At 41.8% G+C, this 19201-nt stretch overlaps 1 protein-coding gene across 6 annotated transcripts in view; it reads left to right on the forward strand.

The window, feature by feature from the left end:
- The window catches only part of arhgap12b (Rho GTPase activating protein 12b), an 84595-nt gene extending 67511 nt beyond the window's left edge, over positions 1–17084 (forward strand). For 2 of the 6 annotated variants that reach the window (XM_061713156.1, XM_061713158.1), the window contains 12 exons: positions 342–403; positions 1754–1835; positions 3174–3299; positions 6135–6239; positions 6722–6820; positions 8642–8741; positions 9500–9619; positions 9711–9809; positions 11567–11644; positions 11740–11874; positions 12605–12710; positions 16040–17084. In XM_061713156.1, the coding sequence (XP_061569140.1) occupies positions 342–403; positions 1754–1835; positions 3174–3299; positions 6135–6239; positions 6722–6820; positions 8642–8741; positions 9500–9619; positions 9711–9809; positions 11567–11644; positions 11740–11874; positions 12605–12710; positions 16040–16214 (1287 nt within the window). In that variant the 3' untranslated portion in view covers positions 16215–17084. The remainder of the gene's footprint in view (positions 1–341; positions 404–1753; positions 1836–3173; positions 3300–6134; positions 6240–6721; positions 6821–8641; positions 8742–9499; positions 9620–9710; positions 9810–11566; positions 11645–11739; positions 11875–12604; positions 12711–16039) is intronic. The other 4 variants (XM_061713160.1, XM_061713161.1, XM_061713157.1 and 1 more) reach the window with 3 other exon arrangements.
- Positions 17085–19201: the final 2117 nt, after the last annotated feature.

Here is a 19201-nt window from a genome sequence, read left to right on the forward strand (position 1 = left end):
AAACCGAGTGGAGGTGAGTCGGGCTGAGTAGGTACGAGTGGAAAAGCACCATAACAGGCCGTCAGGTCTCTGACCTGAAGGAGCACAGCAAGGTTCAAGGTTCCTTTATTTGTCACACCAAATATATATCAGACATACAAGGAATTAAATTGCGTTTCCCTCTCATCCACGGTGCAATAAAAGCAGGTAAAAACAATAAAAACAGACAACAATACTGCAACAAGTTGTGGCAATAAAGTGCTATGAAGAGTTTCATAAAGCACCAGCCTCCACACTGGCCACATGCTGCCCCCTGCTGGTCACACGCCGGTTCACATCTCCATCTCTGTTTCTGTCTCCAGCCCTCAGAGAAGTGCGGCGTCCTCAATGTCACCAAAACCACAGAGAACGGGAAGAAAGTCAGGTGAATGTTTGTTTTTATCCTCCTTGATTTGTGTCTCCTGTACGCAGCCACCCGGACGAGCCTGTCCAAGCAGTTTAAAGTAGAACCATGCACACTGCAGTCACATTTGTATTCAAATGGGATTTCCAAAGCTTTGTTTTAGTCTTATTTTGTTCTTGCTCGTACAAATGCTAGCAGAGCTGGAAGTTTGACTGTTCTGTGACTTCTTGGGGAGAATGATGTCGGACACGTCTCCCGACCAGCGTCTGCAGAAGCTCTTCCTCGATTATTTACATTATAAAGGGCAAACTATCATTATTTCAAAACATTTGGGGTCCTTTTATGGAATATATGGAGAGTGTGGATGTAAGCGGTCTGGGGAGTGGGGTAGAAGAGGCGTAGCTACCAGTGATCCTCTGCAGTCTTCTAAAATAATTTCCTTTCTTTTGATACTTGATTTCTTTATTCTGTGTGATTTGTAGGGATGGGCGGTATGGACTAAAAAATGTATCACGATAATTTCTGGCACTTATCCCGATAACGATAAAAAAATACCAATACAAAAACGTCATCTACGGGAATTTTTCTTTCTTTCTTTCTTTCTTTCTTTCTTTCTTTCTTTCTTTCTTTCTTTCTTTCTTTCTTTCTTTCTTTCTTTCTTTCTTTCTTTCTTTCTTTCTTTCTTTCTTTCTTTCTTTCTTTCTTTCTTTCTTTCTTTCTTTCTTTCTTTCTTTCTTTCTTTCTTTCTTTCTTTCAGCCTCATATCTTTCTTTCTGAGTTTCTTTCTGGCCCATTTACTTCCTTCCTTCCTTCCTGCACACGTACAGGAATTTATCATTTTTTACCGCGAGATGACAAATTCTTACCGTGGGGAATTGTTTTGATGGTATATCGTAAACGGTAAAATATCACCCATTCCTAGTGAATTGTACATTCGAGTTTGTATTTCTGTACTATAGACAACGGTGAAATAATTTGGGCTAACCCTTGAAAAATAGAGAAACCTTTGTCGTTTTGATTTTTGTTACTTTCTTGTTTTGTTTGGGGTTTTATTTATTTATTCCTTTTTTCTCTTTCCTTTTATCATATAAAAGTGAGTGTTTCTTTATAATATCTCATAAATACCTGACTTGTAAGGAAATATGATTCGAATGCTGGACAATAATTCAGCTGCCCTTGACGTTTCCTTTTATGTAACAGCACTCTTTTTTTTGTGTATCATTGGAAGGATTTTGAAAACCAAATAGAGATAATGTTAAAAAAAAAAGCAGCTCTTCCTCTGCACGTCAGAGGAAGAGTGATAACCATGCAGCTGTATACCGGCCTGAGAGCTCGGAGCCTGATCGCGCTGTGCTTGGTTCTGGTTGACAGGAAGAACTGGACCTCCTCATGGACCGTCCTGCAGGGCTCCTCACTCCTGTTTGCCAAGGGCCAGGGGGGCAGCACCACCTGGGTACGTATCCCATCAGCCCCCGGGGGACACTCGTGTCCCCGCAGCAGGGTTTGAACATTTCATTCATCTCTGGGAGGTTTCCTCATCTGATTTCTGCATAATCACCTGTTTTCATACGGAGCTAGAACAGTCTCAAAGGTGACAAATGCACACGTCGATCCACAAATACACAGGACAAGATTCACAAATACACAGAACAATTCACACGTGCGTAGGACAAGATACACAAATGTATTTTTGATGCACACACAAATATAACCGGATTTACAAATGCGCTGCATTTGTGTGTGAATTTTGAGACTCCCCTGACTTGCCTAAATCCACAAATGTGTTTTTTTAAACACGGAAGGATCTGCAACCAATCAGATATCCTCCTTTTGAACATGAGGTCAGACATCAGCAGCATCTGCTGATTAAAAGGCGCCCGACACTAAAAACTAATACTGTTTTGGATTTCTTGTAACAACACTAAAGGAGAATATCTTATTGGGTGCAGATCCTTCTGTGTTTAAAAAAAACGCATTTGTGGATTGAAGCATGTCAGGGGAGTCTCAAAATCCACACACAAATGCAGCTAAGCCCACAGACAAAAAAACTTTTGTATCAATCAATCAATTACTTTATTTGTCCCCAAGAAGCACACAATGTTAAATATACATAAAATATACATAATAAGTTACAATAAGTTACACATCATAGTACAGACCTAAGCTATAGTTAAGAGGGAAGGCTTTTTCACCCACTACCTTTTCCTTCTGGCATTTAAAAGAACAATAGCGGAGGAACAAAGGAGAGTTTGTATCTGTTAGTCTGAGCAGTAACTGATGGTAGAAACTGAAGCTGTTTATTAAGGGATGTGAGAATCAGACAACATGGAGTTGTTTCTGTCTTTGACTTTCAAAGATTGAAACCAACAAATGAAAGAAAAAGTGATAACAGATTTGATAAAAGAACAATAAAACATAGTCATCAGGGAAGAATCAACCTGGAATTTAGAAAGTTTCCGAAGACAAAAAAGGCGCTGCAGCTTTTCTTATATATCGAGTCTGAATTTTTTCCAAATTTTTCCAAATTGTAAATCAGGTTATATTTGTGTGTGCATCAAAAATACATTTGTGTATCTTGTCCTACACACGTGTGAATCGATCTGTGCATTTGTGGATGGACGTGTGCATTTGTCACTTTTGAGACTGTTCTAGCTCCATGTTTTCAATGTGAAGTGTGTCAGTGTGTCATTGTCTGTTTGTTCCTCCTCCTCCTCCTCCTCTCTCCTCTCCTCTCATCCTCTGCTCTTCCTCCTCCTCTCCTCCTCCCCTGCTCCCCCCCTCCCCTCTGAAGTCATACTACCGCAGCGGCTCCATCCCCGAGCTGCTCCTCACTCTGCTGAGCAGCTGGAAGCTCTCAGTCAAGCCTCGCCCTGCTGTCTCCTATGTGAACTGTCACAGGCCGTCACAGGCTGCCGCTGTATGTCCCCCCTCTCTCTGCATGCGTTCATTCCTCCGTCCTCTCACTAACTCCTGCTCCCGCTGACGCCCGTGTTTGGGAGGCTTCACTCCCCTCGGTGGGTCTTCTCATTCCCACCGTAGGCGAGGAGTCGGGTTTTACACAGTTGGAGTGCGCCAGCGAGGCATCGAACCGGCGACCTTTGCCCCTCTCGTGTGGTCGTCATGCACACTCCTGACGTCCTCTCTAATGCACTCAGAAGTTGGAAGTAAAATGATCTAGGGCTGTCAAAGTTAACGCGTTAATAACGCGTTAACTTAACGTCCTCTTAACGGCGGCAATTTTTTTAATGCACGCAGGATAAAACAAGAACAAAAAAGTGCATTCTATAATTTCTGGCGGTCGACGGGACCGTAGCTTTAGGAAAAGTATGAACTACTGCATGAACCTTTTTGAAAAATGAGGAAAGATGGAGAATGAAAAGGGACTCTTGAACGGCAAGTTCACTTTCAAAAAGATGCAGATGGTTCACTGGACAAGACTAAAGTTATTTGCATGTACTGTCGATTTGAAATGAATTACCATCGAAATACGTCGAGTCTCAAATACACTTGCAGCCAAACACACGACCGATGCAGAGAGGGCCGCGCAGCCGCACCCCCCGTCAAACGCAGACAACGCTGGATAGATGTGAGGGAAGGAGGTTCCTCACCTGAATACATTAGATGAGCAAAGAGAGATCTGTTCCAAATACTCTGAAGTATTTGCTTAGCCTAACTGCACTTTATAGGTCCTGCTGTTACATGTGCACTTTATTTGTTTGTCATATAGTTTTTGTATCCCCCAGTTTTGATCCCACTTAGGAGAAGGGGATATTTTTTGAGCCTTTTATTTTCCTCCATATGAGGTTAGACATAATTACAGGGAAAATGTAACTGACCAATGCACTTCTTGTACGATGTTTGTGATGAATATGGTTTATTGTTTTACATTGATGCTTAAAAAAACAAGGAATCTTAAGTTAGTCTTTACAAGTGTAAAGTTGGGGACTACATTGTGTTTGTAATGTGCGATCAATATGCGATTAATCCTGAGTTAACTATGGACAACATGCGATGAATCGCGATGAAAAAAATTTATCGTTTGACAGCCCTAAAATGAACAAAAAAGAAGTTCTTCCATTTGCCCCCCCCCCCCCCCAAAAAAAAGTGCGTCAATTTAGTGCTCGTAAAGAGATCAAAGAGAAAAGAGTTCATGTCTCACAGGTGATGTCGACAGGCGACATGGACTGTGTGAGAATCATTAACACGTTTAACAACTATGTTCCTCGGAGAGTGTTTGCATATTTCTCAGTCTGCTGTAGATGTTATTACACGATCTTTACAGCTGGTGGAGGTCAGTGGAAGGTCGTTCCTCCATCCAAACCTGAAGTGACCACATGGTCCAGGGATTCACGTGGAAACTTAAGTCGTGCACCAAAATTAAAAATTAAAGTCACAAAAGACAGTTTTAGAATTGCCACAGTTTTTTTGATCAAGCATGACTTTTCTATCAATTTAAATAATTAAGTATTTGATTTACAGTAATCCCTGATTTTTCGCGGGGTTTACGTTCCAAAAAGAACCCGTGAGAACCCGTTATCTTTGGGGAGTGGTGGCCTAGTGGTTACAGAGGAGGGCTGGAGTCTGGAGTCTGCAGGTTCAAGCCCCTGGATTGCAACCGAGGTCAACCACTTTGGGCCAATGAGCAAGGCCCTTAACCCTTACTGCTCCCCGGGCGCCGTGCAAATGGCAGCCCACTGCTACTAGTTCAACTAGAAAATGGGTTAAATGCAGAGAAAGAATTTCCCCATTGTGGGATCAATAAAGGATTATTATTATTATTATTATTATTATTATTATAAGTGAAATCCACGAAGTAGCCACCTTTATTTATTTTTTTTTTACAATTATTATTCAAGGCTTCAAATTGCTGAGATCAGCCCCACCGTGACTCGAGTAATTGATTTGAATGGGATAAAATGAAAAAGGAATGGAAAAAACTACAATAAGTAGCCTACAGTAGGACAAGTTGTGACTGGCGCGTATTTCCCTGCTCTTCTGATGCTGCTGCATCCTGACTCGCTCTGTAGCGTCTTTTTCTTCTAAAGCCGTGGTGCAGGTGGGTTTTTTCCAGAGAAGAACATAGTTAAGGGTCGTTGTTGTCGCTTTTTTCTTCTGGTCAAAAAGATTCTTCTAAACCGACACCATGGATTATATCTGAGACTGTAATGAACGATTCATCAAAGGGTCCCGTTCCTGAGCTGCTGCTGAAGCTCATTGGCCGTTCTCAGCTTGTTGCTAAGCAACCAACGTTATTGACACAGGAAGTGAAGAAGCGGGGAGACTGTTTCGCCAATCAGAATGCAGAACATGATGCACAATGTAAATCCATGAAGCAGCGAGACGTGAAAGGTGAACCGGGTTATAGCCAGGGATTACTGTATGTGACTTTAAAAAATGGAGCAGCTCTTAGAAATCAGACTAATAGAAAGTTGTTTAAAAAAACTGGTTGAGATGAATCTGAGCTTCTCGTGTATGGAGACCCTTTCCTCTGAGGCAGAACATGAGATCAGACATCAGCAGCGTCTGCTGATTAAAAGGCGCCCGACACTAAAAACTAATCCCGTTTTGGCTTTCTTGTAACAACACTAAAGACGTACATTGATGTGCAAACTCTAATATTTACGGTACGTTTGAGTGTGAGACCCGAGTCACAGAGAGTAACCTTAACCGGACTAAATCCTCCCGGAAACGGCGGCAGGTTCCTTTAATGTCCGACTTCAGCCTCTTTCTGTGTTTCCACTGTTCGGCACAGAAGTTTGGCAGCAACCAGTCCAAGCCGGAGTTCACGGTGGATCTGAGGGGGGCCTCGCTGGACTGGGCCTCCAAGGACAAGTCCAGCAAGAAGCACGTCATCGAGGTACGAGGCCGCTGCTCTGGGTGGAGACTTTTTATTTCTTTATTTATTAGGATCCCCATTAGCCTTCACTCCGTTGTGGGAGTAATGGAGTAATCCCATAAGCTCCTTATGCAATGGACACAGTGTTGATTCTGCAGTAACTAGGACGGACAGCTACAAATATTATCAATCATTCAAATAAATAAACGATTCATTAAGCTACAAATATTATCAAACACTTCCTTGTGCCGTTTCTCCGGGTTTTTTTTTATTTTCCTTTCTCTCCTCTGAAGGAGAGGGGGCTGAAGCTGGGAGGCTTTACGGGTTGAACAATTGTTCGGGGAAAAGAAATTGTGAAAAAAGTTAGGAAGAGTTTTATTTAACAACAAATTGAGCAATTTGGAGGTTATTAATCTGATAGATATTAAGGATGTCAAATTTAGGAAACAAAGGTAACGAGTGACTTCTTAGAGGCGAATGATTGTCACCACTGGTTTCTGCAGCTGAAGACGCGTCAGGGCACGGAGCTGCTGATCCAGTCGGAGATCGACAGCGTCATCAACGACTGGTACCGGACCCTGACGGAGACCATCAACACACACGTGAGTAGCCTCATCCTCCCGTCCCAACTAGAGATGCACCCATCAGGATTTTGAGGGCCGATCACCAATAACAGATCACCAGAATCAGTATCTGCCGATCCCGATGTTGCCGATCACCAATCACAGCGTGAAATCCATAAATTCTTCAATATTGTTGTCTCATGTTCAACACTGACATTGTATTATTAGGTATAAAAATTAGGAGATGAGAAAGTATCATGAATTGACCAGTGTTTTATTGCAGGCTGATTAGTTTTCCTGTGGAAAGAGGAATTAAATCTTAAAATAAAAATGAATTATGAATTATTAAGGTATGTTAAAGCTTTAGCGATAGCATCCGCCGTGTGTGAAGAAACTCTAGTGAATGAAGCAAAACTTTCACACTAGAACTCCAAATGTCACCTGTGAAGCGACTGACACGATTGTCGTCCTGCATGAGGCTATGGATGTGACTGTATTATAGTCTGGTATAACTCCGGCATACTTTCATCACTGAAATATTTACGACTCGGCAGCGCGCACCGCGGATCCAAGCAGCTAACGACGCGTTTAAACCTGACGTTTTCTACAACAGAAAGCGGCTGATGAGCAAAGCTTATTAACTCATTACCTTATGATGTAGTTCTTTATTTTTCTTGCTGTTGTTGCTGTCGTTTATAGGTCTCAGTTACATTCAGCTGAGTTAGTACTGTTGTTGCACGCTCCATTTGTTTCTGCCTTAGCAGCAGCCAACTTTGACAACTCAATATACTCCTTGATGTGAGAAACTTTCAAATGTGTTATCAGCTTCGTTGTGTTGAAACTCTTTTATAACATTCCTCCTCGTGGTATCTCCTTTGGACACATTTTGCAAACTGAAAATTTGTTGTCCTATTCTGACATATTCTCCCAAACCGGCGAGGCCAGTTACGCCTCCTTAGGAGACCTGGATCTGAGATGTGGGAACGCCCGCGCGGGCGGCGTTTGTTGTTGTAAACGTCATCAGATCGGCCGCTCTGAACTAGGGCTGCACGATTAATCGTTAAAAAATCGCGATCTCGATTCATGCTTGAACGCGATCTCATTTCCAAATGACGACGATTTATAAAAAAAAAATTTTTTTAAAGATGGCTGCATAAAAAAAGGACTAGGCCTATGTTCTAGGTTGTTGTAGTCCTGTCATGGTCAACTATCATGTTGTCATGTTTGTTATATTTTGTTAATGATTGTGGATTACATTTGGAGAAACATCTACCTTTCTCATCACCTGACACATATTGCACATAAATATTGTTAAAATTGTTATTGTTAAAATTATTTAAAGACAAGAGAGATGTTTATTGTTTTTATGTTCAATGTCAGCTGTTACAGCAAAAAGCAGCCAGAGGAATAATTTGTTGCCTCAGAACTACAGGATCTGTTACAAGTCCCCTTTCTGAAAGGGTGTTCAACTCAGGGAGGAACAAATATTGTTCAAAATTGTTATTATTGTTTAAATTATTCAAAGGTTTGTGTAAAGAAGACAAGAGATGTTTATTGTTATTATATTTTTGTTCAGCTGTTGCAAAGTTAAAGTAATAAGTGCAATACATTTTATATTGGAAAAAAATCGTGAGAGAATCGTGATCTCAATTCTAAGCAAAAAAATCGTGATTCTCATTTTGTCCAGAATCGTGCAGCCCTACTCTGAACTATTATTTTCCGATCTCCGATCAAAACCGATAGGGCTATTATTGGCCCGATAGCAATTGATCGGTGCATCTCTAGTCCCAGCACCCTCAGGGCAGGCGTGAGTGTCCCGGGGTTAAGTGTGTATGTGTGTGTGTGTGTGCTCTGGTCCAGGCGTGGGAGTCTGACGAGGCCATCGAGGAGGACCTGCCCGAGTCTCCCGGAGCAGAGAAGCAGGACCGGGAGAAGGACTGCCGGGACAGGAAGAGCAGAGGTGAGAGCAGCCGCCTCCCGTCCCAGCGCCACCGCCTACGCCGCTGTTCTGTCCATCCATGCTACCCGTTTAGTTCTGCTACTCTGTGGTTCTGCACACAGTCCATTTTCAAAGTTTGATTGCCACGCCCATAATTTTATGCATCCCTTCAGTCCACACTGCGGTTAACGGCGAGAAACATCTTCAAAATCCCTAAGAAGATATATATTTATATATATATATACAAGCCAGCAGAGATAATTTTAGACGCTTCCCATGCCCTGAATGCATTAAGTGACGGGATTAGTAGGATGTTACTGGACTATCAAATGATGCTACCCCTGAAATATTGATTTAAAATGGATAATATGGGATGTTGAGTATTTGATCATTCAAAATAAAACTACCCATGACATGAATTGCATTACACTTTGTGAACATTATACGATAAAGAGAAAAAAAAAATTCTATGGCTTTATTTGATATTCATTCAGTCATTGGCCTTTATTTAACCAGGCAGGTCATTAATAACATTCTTATTTACAATGACGGCCTGGCAAGAGACAAGGATCACTTGGGGAAAAGGAAGTGGTTTAGGGAGTAAAACAATAAAATTGTAGCTCTACAAAGGTAGAAAACCATTAGGTAGCATTTTTTGATAGGGTAGCAAAAATCGACAGATAGACACTATCGGTTTATGCGGTGGTAGCATTTTGGACGAAGCAGCAGAAATGGACAGAACAGCGGCCCAGATCTCACCGCCTGCTGTCCCCCCCCAGCCATGAAGACCTCGGTCAGCATGGACTCGTCGGACCAGAAGAAGACCCGGCTCAAGCTCAAGAAGTTCCTGACCAGGCGGCCCACGTACCAGGCGGTCCGGGACAAGGGCTACATCAAAGGTACGTGCTGAGGCCCGGTCAGTAATCGGTCAGATCTGTCAGGACCCGGTCTGCACTCTGCTGAAAGTGTGTGTCTGTGTGTGTGTTCCAGACCAGGTGTTCGGCTGCAGCCTGACCAGCCTGTGCCAGAGGGAGAACACATCCGTGCCCAACTTTGTCAAAATGTGCATCGACCACGTGGAGAACACAGGTAGGACCAGCGTCTGACCCCCCCCCCCCGCTTTCCTCTGCTTTAATCTAAGAACTGGCGGGGCCGGGGGGGGGCCGTTGGGGCCGGCTGTCTCCGTCTCCATGAGACCTGGTCTCCACCAATGAAAGAGCTGGGTTTGCTGCATCAGTGCAGCAACTGCTCTCCTGTTATTCTCCCTCTAGAAGTCTCTCTCTTTTCTTTTTTTTTTATCAAAGTATTTTTATTAGTTTTTTATCATTATAACAGGATCATACAGTCAAACAGAAACAAGAAGAAGAAAAAAACAAACAAGAAAAATAACCAAATTGCCAGATAATCATCAATCACAGGGCCAATATAAATTAAAATGAATGAAAACCTTGACATTCTATATCAACATCCAAACCCTCCACAAAGTTCAGGAAAGGCTGCCAGATCATATAAAATGTGGATCCCCTAACAGTTACCTGATCTTTTCCAGTGTGAGATGAGCCATCACTTCCCTGATCCAGTGATTATTTCCATTTAAACAAAGTCAGTCTCCTAGCCAGGAGGAAACAAAAAAGTCTCTCTCTTTTTTGAATGAATGAATGAATATGTGTATTTTTGTATAGATCACACACACACACACACACACACACACACACACACACACACACACACACACACACACACACACACACACACACACACACACACACACTACATTCAATAAGAAAAAGAAAAAAAATATTATTGTTACTTATTTTCCTTTTCTTTTCTGAATGAATATGTGTATTTTTGTATAGATCGCCATTATAACTAGGGGAGGGGGAAATTGAGAACTTATATATAATAAAAGGAAAAGGAAAAAAAAGGAGAAAATTCTAGACTATGAAACATACCAAATTAAAAAGCAAATTAAAATAAAGTTATGGGAATTAATATACTATTCACCCCCAGTCAGTTTATTTTTGATCTGACTCCTGAAGGCTTGTAGACAAGGGAGGAAGAGCACTTGATACATATCCTCTTGATGACTGCTAGGAAAATGGTGACAATAAAGTGGTTGAATACACAGTGGAAACAGAAGCTAAGGGAGGTGTGTGGAATGGAGGCTTTAACCTGGAAAACCTGGAAATGTCATGGAATTTGAAAATCATTGGAAAAGTTTTGGAAACATAAGTTCACCCCAAACGTTTTGGAAAAGTCATGTAATTTATTTTTCTCACTTAATGATAACATTTAGTAATAACAGCCTATAAGGTAGATTTAAAATTGATCAATAAATATTTTGTATCGAAAAGTCTCGCGTGTTCTCACGAGTGACGTGCCGAGCATCTTGCACATCATGCAGATCGAATCGAGTGACCACATTCTCAGTTAATATTACAGTTATTACAGTTATATTAGATTACTATACAACATATACTTCATATACTACAACATGTTGCTGGTATATCAGTGTTAGTTTAAACAAATATTTATTTTGTATAAAACCGTAATTGTCATCGTCCATCTCCACTGTAGTGACTTTTTACTTTTTAGTTTTATTCCTATACTTCATTCATACATTGATGTTTTAGAGGTCATGTATAGTCATGGAAACTTGCTGCCAAGTCATGGAAATGTGTTGGTTAAAATGTGTATGAACCCTGTATTTATTTATTAGTTTTATTCAACTTTTCAGACCCCACTGGCCCCATTTTGTTACTGTCTTCGCCTTCATATATATTCTCTGATGTTGTGAAGGAATGTCTGTGTTTTTCTCCCCTCACCCCCGTGTCTTCTCCCTGCAGGTCTGGGCATCGACGGCCTGTACCGAGTGAGCGGGAACCTGGCAGTGATCCAAAAGCTCCGCTTCGCCGTCAACCACGGTAGATCACCAGCTGCACATCCTGGTGTGAAGTGAACGGACATGGTGCTAACTCTTCTCTGTTTCCTCCCCCTTCTCCGGTCCGGTCTGGCTCAGACGAGAGGGTGGACCTGGAGGACAGTAAGTGGGAGGACATCCACGTCACCACCGGAGCTCTCAAGATGTTCTTCAGGGAGCTGCCCGAGCCGCTCTTCTCCTACGGCTCCTTCAGCGACTTCGTAGACGCCATCAGTGAGTGGCGTCAGCCCCCCCCCCAGCACACGGGGTTCACACCCGGGTCACTGACTGCGTTTCCATGCATCAATAACCCTTTTAAAACTCGAATATTAGCAATAACCCAGTTTTGCACGGCCATGTAAACACCAATAACCCCTTTGAATAACTGGAATTTGCTCATATTCAATATGAGCCCTGGGTTACTCCTTTTAAAACCCGAATATTGGGTCATGTAAACGCCAAACGGGATTTCCTCATCAAAAGGAACATGAATTTGTTTTCTGCACATGTTCTTTTCGCAAGGAATCCTGGTCTTTTGGGTCCAGGAAGTTCTTATAAACACGGAGAAACCAAGACCAGGAGGAGACTAATCACTTCATAAATGTAATGAAAGATATGAACATTTCTGCATTTGTAGACGGTAGAAAGTACCGGGATAGAAGATTTACAAGGAGAGAGAAAAGTTGCACGAAGAGGAAATGACGGTAATTGCGTCATCACGTTCTCCGTGCGTCGCTGGTTTGATCCAGATATCCCAAATGATTAATTACCATGTAAACAGGGATAACCCTGTTTGCTCACGCATGGAAACGGAATATTATGAGTGCTTCAGTAACCGGAATATTGACCTTAACCCGAATTTTGACTCCATGTAAATGTAGTCACTGCTCCCTGATGTTTACAGAGCGGCCAGCAGAGGGCGCTCTAGCCCCCCCCACCCCTGACTCCCTGTTTCTCTCTCCAGAGTGCTCCGACTACAAGCAGCGGCTCAACTCCATCAAGGACCTGATCAGGAAGCTTCCCAAACCCAACCACGACACAATGCAGGCCCTGTTCAGGCACCTGCGGCGGTAATCATTCTTTTATTTATTTTATTTTTGGAGGCGCCTTTCAGGTCACCCAAGGTCACCTTACAAGTGATACAAACACACATTTTATACAGGACTGTCTCAGAAAATTAGAATATTGTGATAAAGTTCTTTATTTTCTGTAATGCAATTAAAAAAACAAAAATGTCATACATTCTGGATTCATTACAAATCAACTGAAATATTGCAAGCCTTTTATTTTAATATTGCTGATTATGGTTTACAGTCTAAGATTAAGATTCCCAGAATATTCAAATTTTTTGAGATAGGATATTTGAGTTTTCTTAAGCTGTAAACCATGATCAGCAATATTAAAATAATAAAAGGCTTGTAATATTTCAGTTGATTTGTAATGAATCCAGAATGTAATTGTAATTGCATTACAGAAAATCACAATATTCAAATTTTCTGAGACAGTCCTGTAAGTTAAAATACAGTTAATACAAAAAAAGCAGCAACAGACAGCATCAACAAAGTGCATAGACCAATAAATCAAACAAACTGGTGTCGTGTAGAGCACAGTGTCTGGTTAGAGTGAGTGAGCCAGTTTGAACAGGTGAGTTTTGAGTTGGGTTTTGAATGTTGTGATGGAGTCTGTCTGTTTTCTGTGTGGGGGGAGGGAGTTCTAGAGTCTAGGTGCTGAGCAGCTGAAGGCTCGGCACCCATGGGTGCCCCATGGTACTGAGGTGTGAAGTGGGAGTGTTGATAAGTCCATCAGAGTTTGAGTGGAGGGTGGGGAGGGAGTGTATTCATGTAGGACAGGGATTGTCAACCGGTGGTCCCAGCCCTCTGGTGGTCTGTGGCGGTATTGCAGGTGGTCTGTGAAATTATAAATGGAAAACAATGATAATTTTAAAAATATATATATTTATTCTTTAGACTCAATTTATTTTCCATGTACTATTAATTTTTGTGAACAATTTACCTATCCAAATGATGTCAAATGAGTGAGAGTGAACTTTGTAATATTATAAGCCCTCTTGGCTTCCTATTGTTAATTTTTCATTGACTGTTCTTTGTTTAGTTTTTTTATAGCAAAAGGTGCAAATAAAAATAGACACTGATGCAAATAAATAGCCTATATAGGCCCATACTCTTATTTAAAAGCAACGTGCAAAATAAAACAAACATCCCCAAAAGCAGAAGAAGGTGTTATTTCAGTCTATGGGTGACTGTCAATAGTAATTAAATGTTGTTTAAAGGGGACCTATTATGGCATCTAATACCTATTTTAAACAGGCCTTGAATGTCTTAAAAACAAGCTTTTGATTGTTTTTACTAAATAAATTAGAAATTCAGCCTCTGAGCCATGTCTTTATCTTCCCAGTCTCTAACCTCATTATCTATGCAGGATTCTGAGTGGGCGGGGCTATGATAATGAGGCTCTGTGCTGATTGGCTGCCTGAATGACGCGTAGCAGGGGAGGGCACAAAGCATTGCTTGTGTTGGTTTTTACAACCAACAACAGAGCAATTTGCATGTGTAGCTCGAACAGACGCCATCACGATACACCGCTACGAAAAAACGGCAGAAGCTCCGGCCGGAGGAGTTAGTTGTGGGCGTGGTTTCACGCATCGGAGGCCAAACTATGTAAATTGCATTTTCGTTACGTAAGGACGGGAGCAGAATCTGAAGAATCTTATTGGCTCGTAGATCCACATGACACTGGACGGCTCATCCGGGCGGCTGTACAGACACTGCAGAATTTGTTTCTTTCCTCCTTCTCTGAGTTGGCAGACTGAGGGGAGACCACTTTATATATGTTAAAGCAAGAGAAAACCTGTTTTTTATAATAGGTCCCCTTTTAATATTTATTTGGTTCCAAAATGTTTTTATTTTATTTTATTTACTTTCGGTCAAACAGAATCCAGTGTAATCTCTCCAACATTTGCTAAGCAGGTGACCTGAGGATCTCTGTTAATCGGTTTGGATTAGATTCATAAAGGAACGCAGTCGTGTCCCAGAAACTCAGTTACCAGCAACAAATCAGCGATCAGTCTGGTGACGTCCGCCGTCCCCAGCACATTTGCATGTATATGGCTCTGTGTTGGGCTGTAACTCAGCAGCTCAGAGTGCTGTTTCCTGGTGAATTTATGGCGTGACATTCAGCGTGCGGATGTTTCCGTACACAGGGGGTTTAATCTTCCCTCTGCTCTGTCCATGAATATGTTAGTGTTTCCTGCATCTGCATGTAGATGGAGATGCTTTTAGAAAGGTTAGGTTATTATGCTGCCGTGTGTGTGTGTGTGTGTGTGTGTGTGTTAGGGATGGGCGGTATGGACTAAAACATGTATCACGATAATTTCTGGCATTTATCCCCATAACGATAAAAAAATACCAATACAAAAACGTCATCAACGGGAATTCTCTCTTTCTTTCTTTCTTTCTTTCTTTCTTTCTTTCTTTCTTTCTTTCTTTCTTTCTTTCTTTCTTTCTTTCTTTCTTTCTTTCTTTCTTTCTTTCTTTCTTTCTTTCTTTCTTTCTTTCTTTCTGGCTCATTTCTTTCTTTCTTTCTTTCTTTCTGGCTCGCTCCTTTCTTTCTTTCTTTCTTTCTTTCTTTCTTTCTTTCTTTCTTTCTTTCTTTCTTTCTGGCTCATTTCTTTCTTTCTTTCTTTCTTTCTGGCTCGCTCCTTTCTTTCTTTCCTTCTTTCTTTCTTTCTTTCTTTCTTTCTTTCTTTCTTTCTTTCTTTCTTTCTCTCTTTCTTTCTGGCTCGCTCCTTTCTTTCTTTCTTTCTTTCTTTCTTTCTTTCTTTCTGGCTCCTTTCTTTCTTTCCTTCTTTCTTTCTTTCTTTCTTTCTTTCTGGCTCCTTTCTTTCCTTCTTTCTTTCTTTCCTTCTTTCTTTCTTTCTTTCTTTCTTTCTTTCTTTCTTTCTTTCTGGCTCCTTTCTTTCCTTCTTTCTTTCTTTCCTTCTTTCTTTCTTTCTTTCTGGCTCGCTCCTTTCTTTCTTTCCTTCCTTCCTTCCTTCCTTCCTTCCTTCCTTCCTTCCTTCCTTCCTTCCTTCCTTCCTTCCTTCCTTCCTTCCTTCCTTCCTTCCTTCCTTCCTTCCTTCCTTCCTTCCTTCCTTCCTTCCTTCCTTCCTTCCTTCCCTCCCTCACGTATGTTGTGTGTGGCAAACGCAAAACCATAAATCATCTTTACACAAAAACATCATCAACAGGAATTTATAGTTTTTACCGTGAGATACAAATTCTTACCGTGGGGGATTGTTTTGACGGTTTATCGTGAACGGTAAAATATCACCCATTCCTAGTGTGTGTGTGTGTGTGTGTGTGTTCCGTCCCCACTAACCCCCTCTCTCTCTCCGGTGCAGGGTGGTGGAGCGCGGCGAGGCCAACCGCATGACGACCCAGAGCGTGGCCATCGTGTTCGGGCCCACGCTGCTGCGGCCCGAGACGGAGACGGGCAACATGGCCGTGCACATGGTGTACCAGAACCAGATCGTGGAGCTGATCCTGCTGGAGTACGAGGCCGTGTTCGGCAGGTAGAGCCGGCGCCGCAGGCGTCTCCGGTTCCCCCGCACGGCTGAACTGAACTTTGCTGTGGACCAAGCCGGCCGGAGGAACCGGAGCCCGGAGGAACCGGAGGAACCGGAGGAACCGGAGGAACCGGAGGAACCGGAACACAGACTCCTCCAGGACCGGACTGACGTTTACAGAGTGATGCACTTACAAGCTTGATGAGTTTAGGGAGACTCTCCCACCTTTTCAGCCCCAGACATGGACCCTTGTTGTTTTCAGAGTGTTGCCGTGACGACGGGCAGGCGTCCGTTTGCACGTCCGCGTGCTTGTGGTGAGTGTTGAGTATTCAGGAGTTTTCACATACACTGGATCCCTGTGGCCAGTAGCTCAGACCCGGAGCTGGAACCGGGTCCTGGTCCCGGGGGCCTCTCCATCCCGACCCGGAGCCTCTCTGGACCCGTCAACCTGGCCGCGCTAACATCAGCTTTCTAATGAGCCGGAGATAAGAATCCGTGTTACCAGACGTGACTTCTGCACTTGAAGGAAGTGGAGTTTCTCCCCCATTAACCCCATTAACCAGTGTTAACGACCCGGGCCTGGGTGGGACGTGAACCCCAGGACCCCCCCCGTGTCCCAGCAGAACCACCCCGGTTCCTCACCTCGTCCAAACTGTGTGTCGTGCTTTAAGTTTCCCTGGAGCTGCTGGGGGGGGCCCGACCCGTGCTACCACTGCACATGAACTGCAGCTCATCCTGGTACCGGGCTGGTACTCAAAATCTTACCAGGAATGTTTGTCTTATTTCTAGTTAAAATGTCTCATTTTTTGTCAAAAAAATGTCATTACACTTAAAACAAGACTCATTACTAGAGAAATAGTTTACTATTTGACAATTCTCACCTGTTTCAAGTAAATTTTCACTTGAAATAAGTAAAAAAATCTGCCAGTGGGACAAGATTTATCTTCTTATTACAAGCAAAAAAATCTTGTTCCACTGGCAGATTTTTCTACTCATTTTAAGTGAAAGTTTACTTGAAAAAGGTGAAAATTGTCAAATAACAAGTTATTTTTCTGGTAATGACAATTGTTTTAAGTGTAATGAGAGTTTTTGACTAAAAATGATACATTTTAACTAGAAATAAGACAAATATTCTTGTTAAGATTGAGTTTTTGCAGCTGGTATCCGGCTGGTACTCAAAATCTTAACAAGAATATTTGTCTTATTTCTAGTTAAAATGTTTCATTTTTAGTCAAAAAAATGTCATTACACTTAAAACAAGACTCAGAAAAATAACTTATTTGACAATTTTCACCTGTTTCAAGAAAATTTTCACTTGAAATAAGTAGAAAAATCTGCCAGTGGGACAAGATTTATCTTCTCATTAGAAGCAAAAAAAATCTTGTTCCACTGGCAGATTTTTCTACTTATTTTAAGTGAAAATCTACTTGAAACAGGTGAAAATTGTCAAATAACAAGTTATTTTTCTGGTAATGACTCTTTTTTTTAGTGTAATGAGAGTTTTTGACTAAAAATGAGACATTTTAACTAGAAATAAGACAAATATTCTTAAGATTTTGGGTTTTTGCAGCTGGTTTTTGCAGCTGGTACCGGGCTGGTTTCCTGCTGGTTCCGCCCGTATGGGCCGTGCGAGTGTGCAGCCTGCAGAGCCGCGGTTCCGGAGGGTTTGTACAGCCACTAGTCGACCCGTTCCAGGACCGACCCCCGTCTGCTCCGGCGGCTCAGAGGAGGATTTAGATTTTGTACATTGAGATCTGAGCAGAATGTGTGCTAACCCCTGGCACCTGAGTGGACTGTTCTGTTTGTTTGCAGGTGTACGATGTTGCCGCAGGCTCTGCTGCACATTTTGAATGTAATTTTCAGGCTAACTGCTGTTTGTGAAACTGCTACGTCTAATAATAAAAGAGAGAGACAAATGAACTGATGACACGTGTGAATATGAAGTTAAATGTTGGCATTAAAGACGCGGTGGGTCCGTGTTTAACCTTCACTCGTCTCTGGCCTTCTCTTCCCTCCGCTTTAATCACCTAATTGAATTAATCCACTCAGCACGGATATCCTGCTTATTGACTTGACTGATGAGGCTTTTTCACGTCTCGATCAATTACCTTCTACCTGTTAATTAGGAAATGAGCCGCTGGTTTCCTGGAGCAGTCTGGGGCTGCACCTCTGGCGCCGCGCCTCCATCAATCTCCCGGCCGCTCTGCGGCTGCGCTGCCTCTCCCCGGGTCACGCGCCGCCGCAGACCTGACGGCTGCACATTAATTGATGTCTAATTAGTTAATTGCCACGGTGCCGGTTTTGATTAAGAAGCAGGAACGCTGAGCAAGGACCGTTCTCCTCTAATTGAGCCTTTCTCTGTCATAGGAGGAAATGTTTGAAAAGAAGAATAAGGATGTGACTGTTTGTTTTGTTTTTTTACGTTTATTGGAAAGTGTTTTTTTTTTAAATTGCGTAATTTGTCATTTGTTTTTGTTTTTTTTTATTATTACATTGATTGAAATTGGATTTCTTAGGAAAAAGGGACGGATAAAATAAGCTTAGTCTTCTTCCTGTTACCTTTCATTCAAGGAAAGAGATTTAATAATTATCATTATTAATTATATTGAACTGTCTTGTTTTTCTTTTAATGAATGAAACAAAGAATAAATATTTTTAAAAAAATTTGGAAATTCCCAGTTAGATATTAAATAAAGAATAAATCAATTTAAACATAATTAGTTGATATAAGTCATAATAATATTATTATTATTATTATTATTATTATTATTATTATTATTATTATTATATAAGTAATACATAAGTAGTCTTTGTTTATTTTCCCTGCATTTACATCTATTATATTTCATGCAGTTTTCAGCAAGCTTTGTGCATACCTTGGCCAAAAAAAACACCACAATCTTAATTTTAGACGTATGCATTTGCAAGCGTCTGATTGGCTGATCTACAGTATCTCTGTGGTTGTGGATGGTTCGGCTCCCATACAGTCTGGACGTG

The sequence above is a fragment of the Cololabis saira genome, chromosome 22, assembly GCF_033807715.1.
Source record: "Cololabis saira isolate AMF1-May2022 chromosome 22, fColSai1.1, whole genome shotgun sequence".
In the NCBI taxonomy this organism is placed as follows: domain Eukaryota; kingdom Metazoa; phylum Chordata; class Actinopteri; order Beloniformes; family Belonidae; genus Cololabis; species Cololabis saira.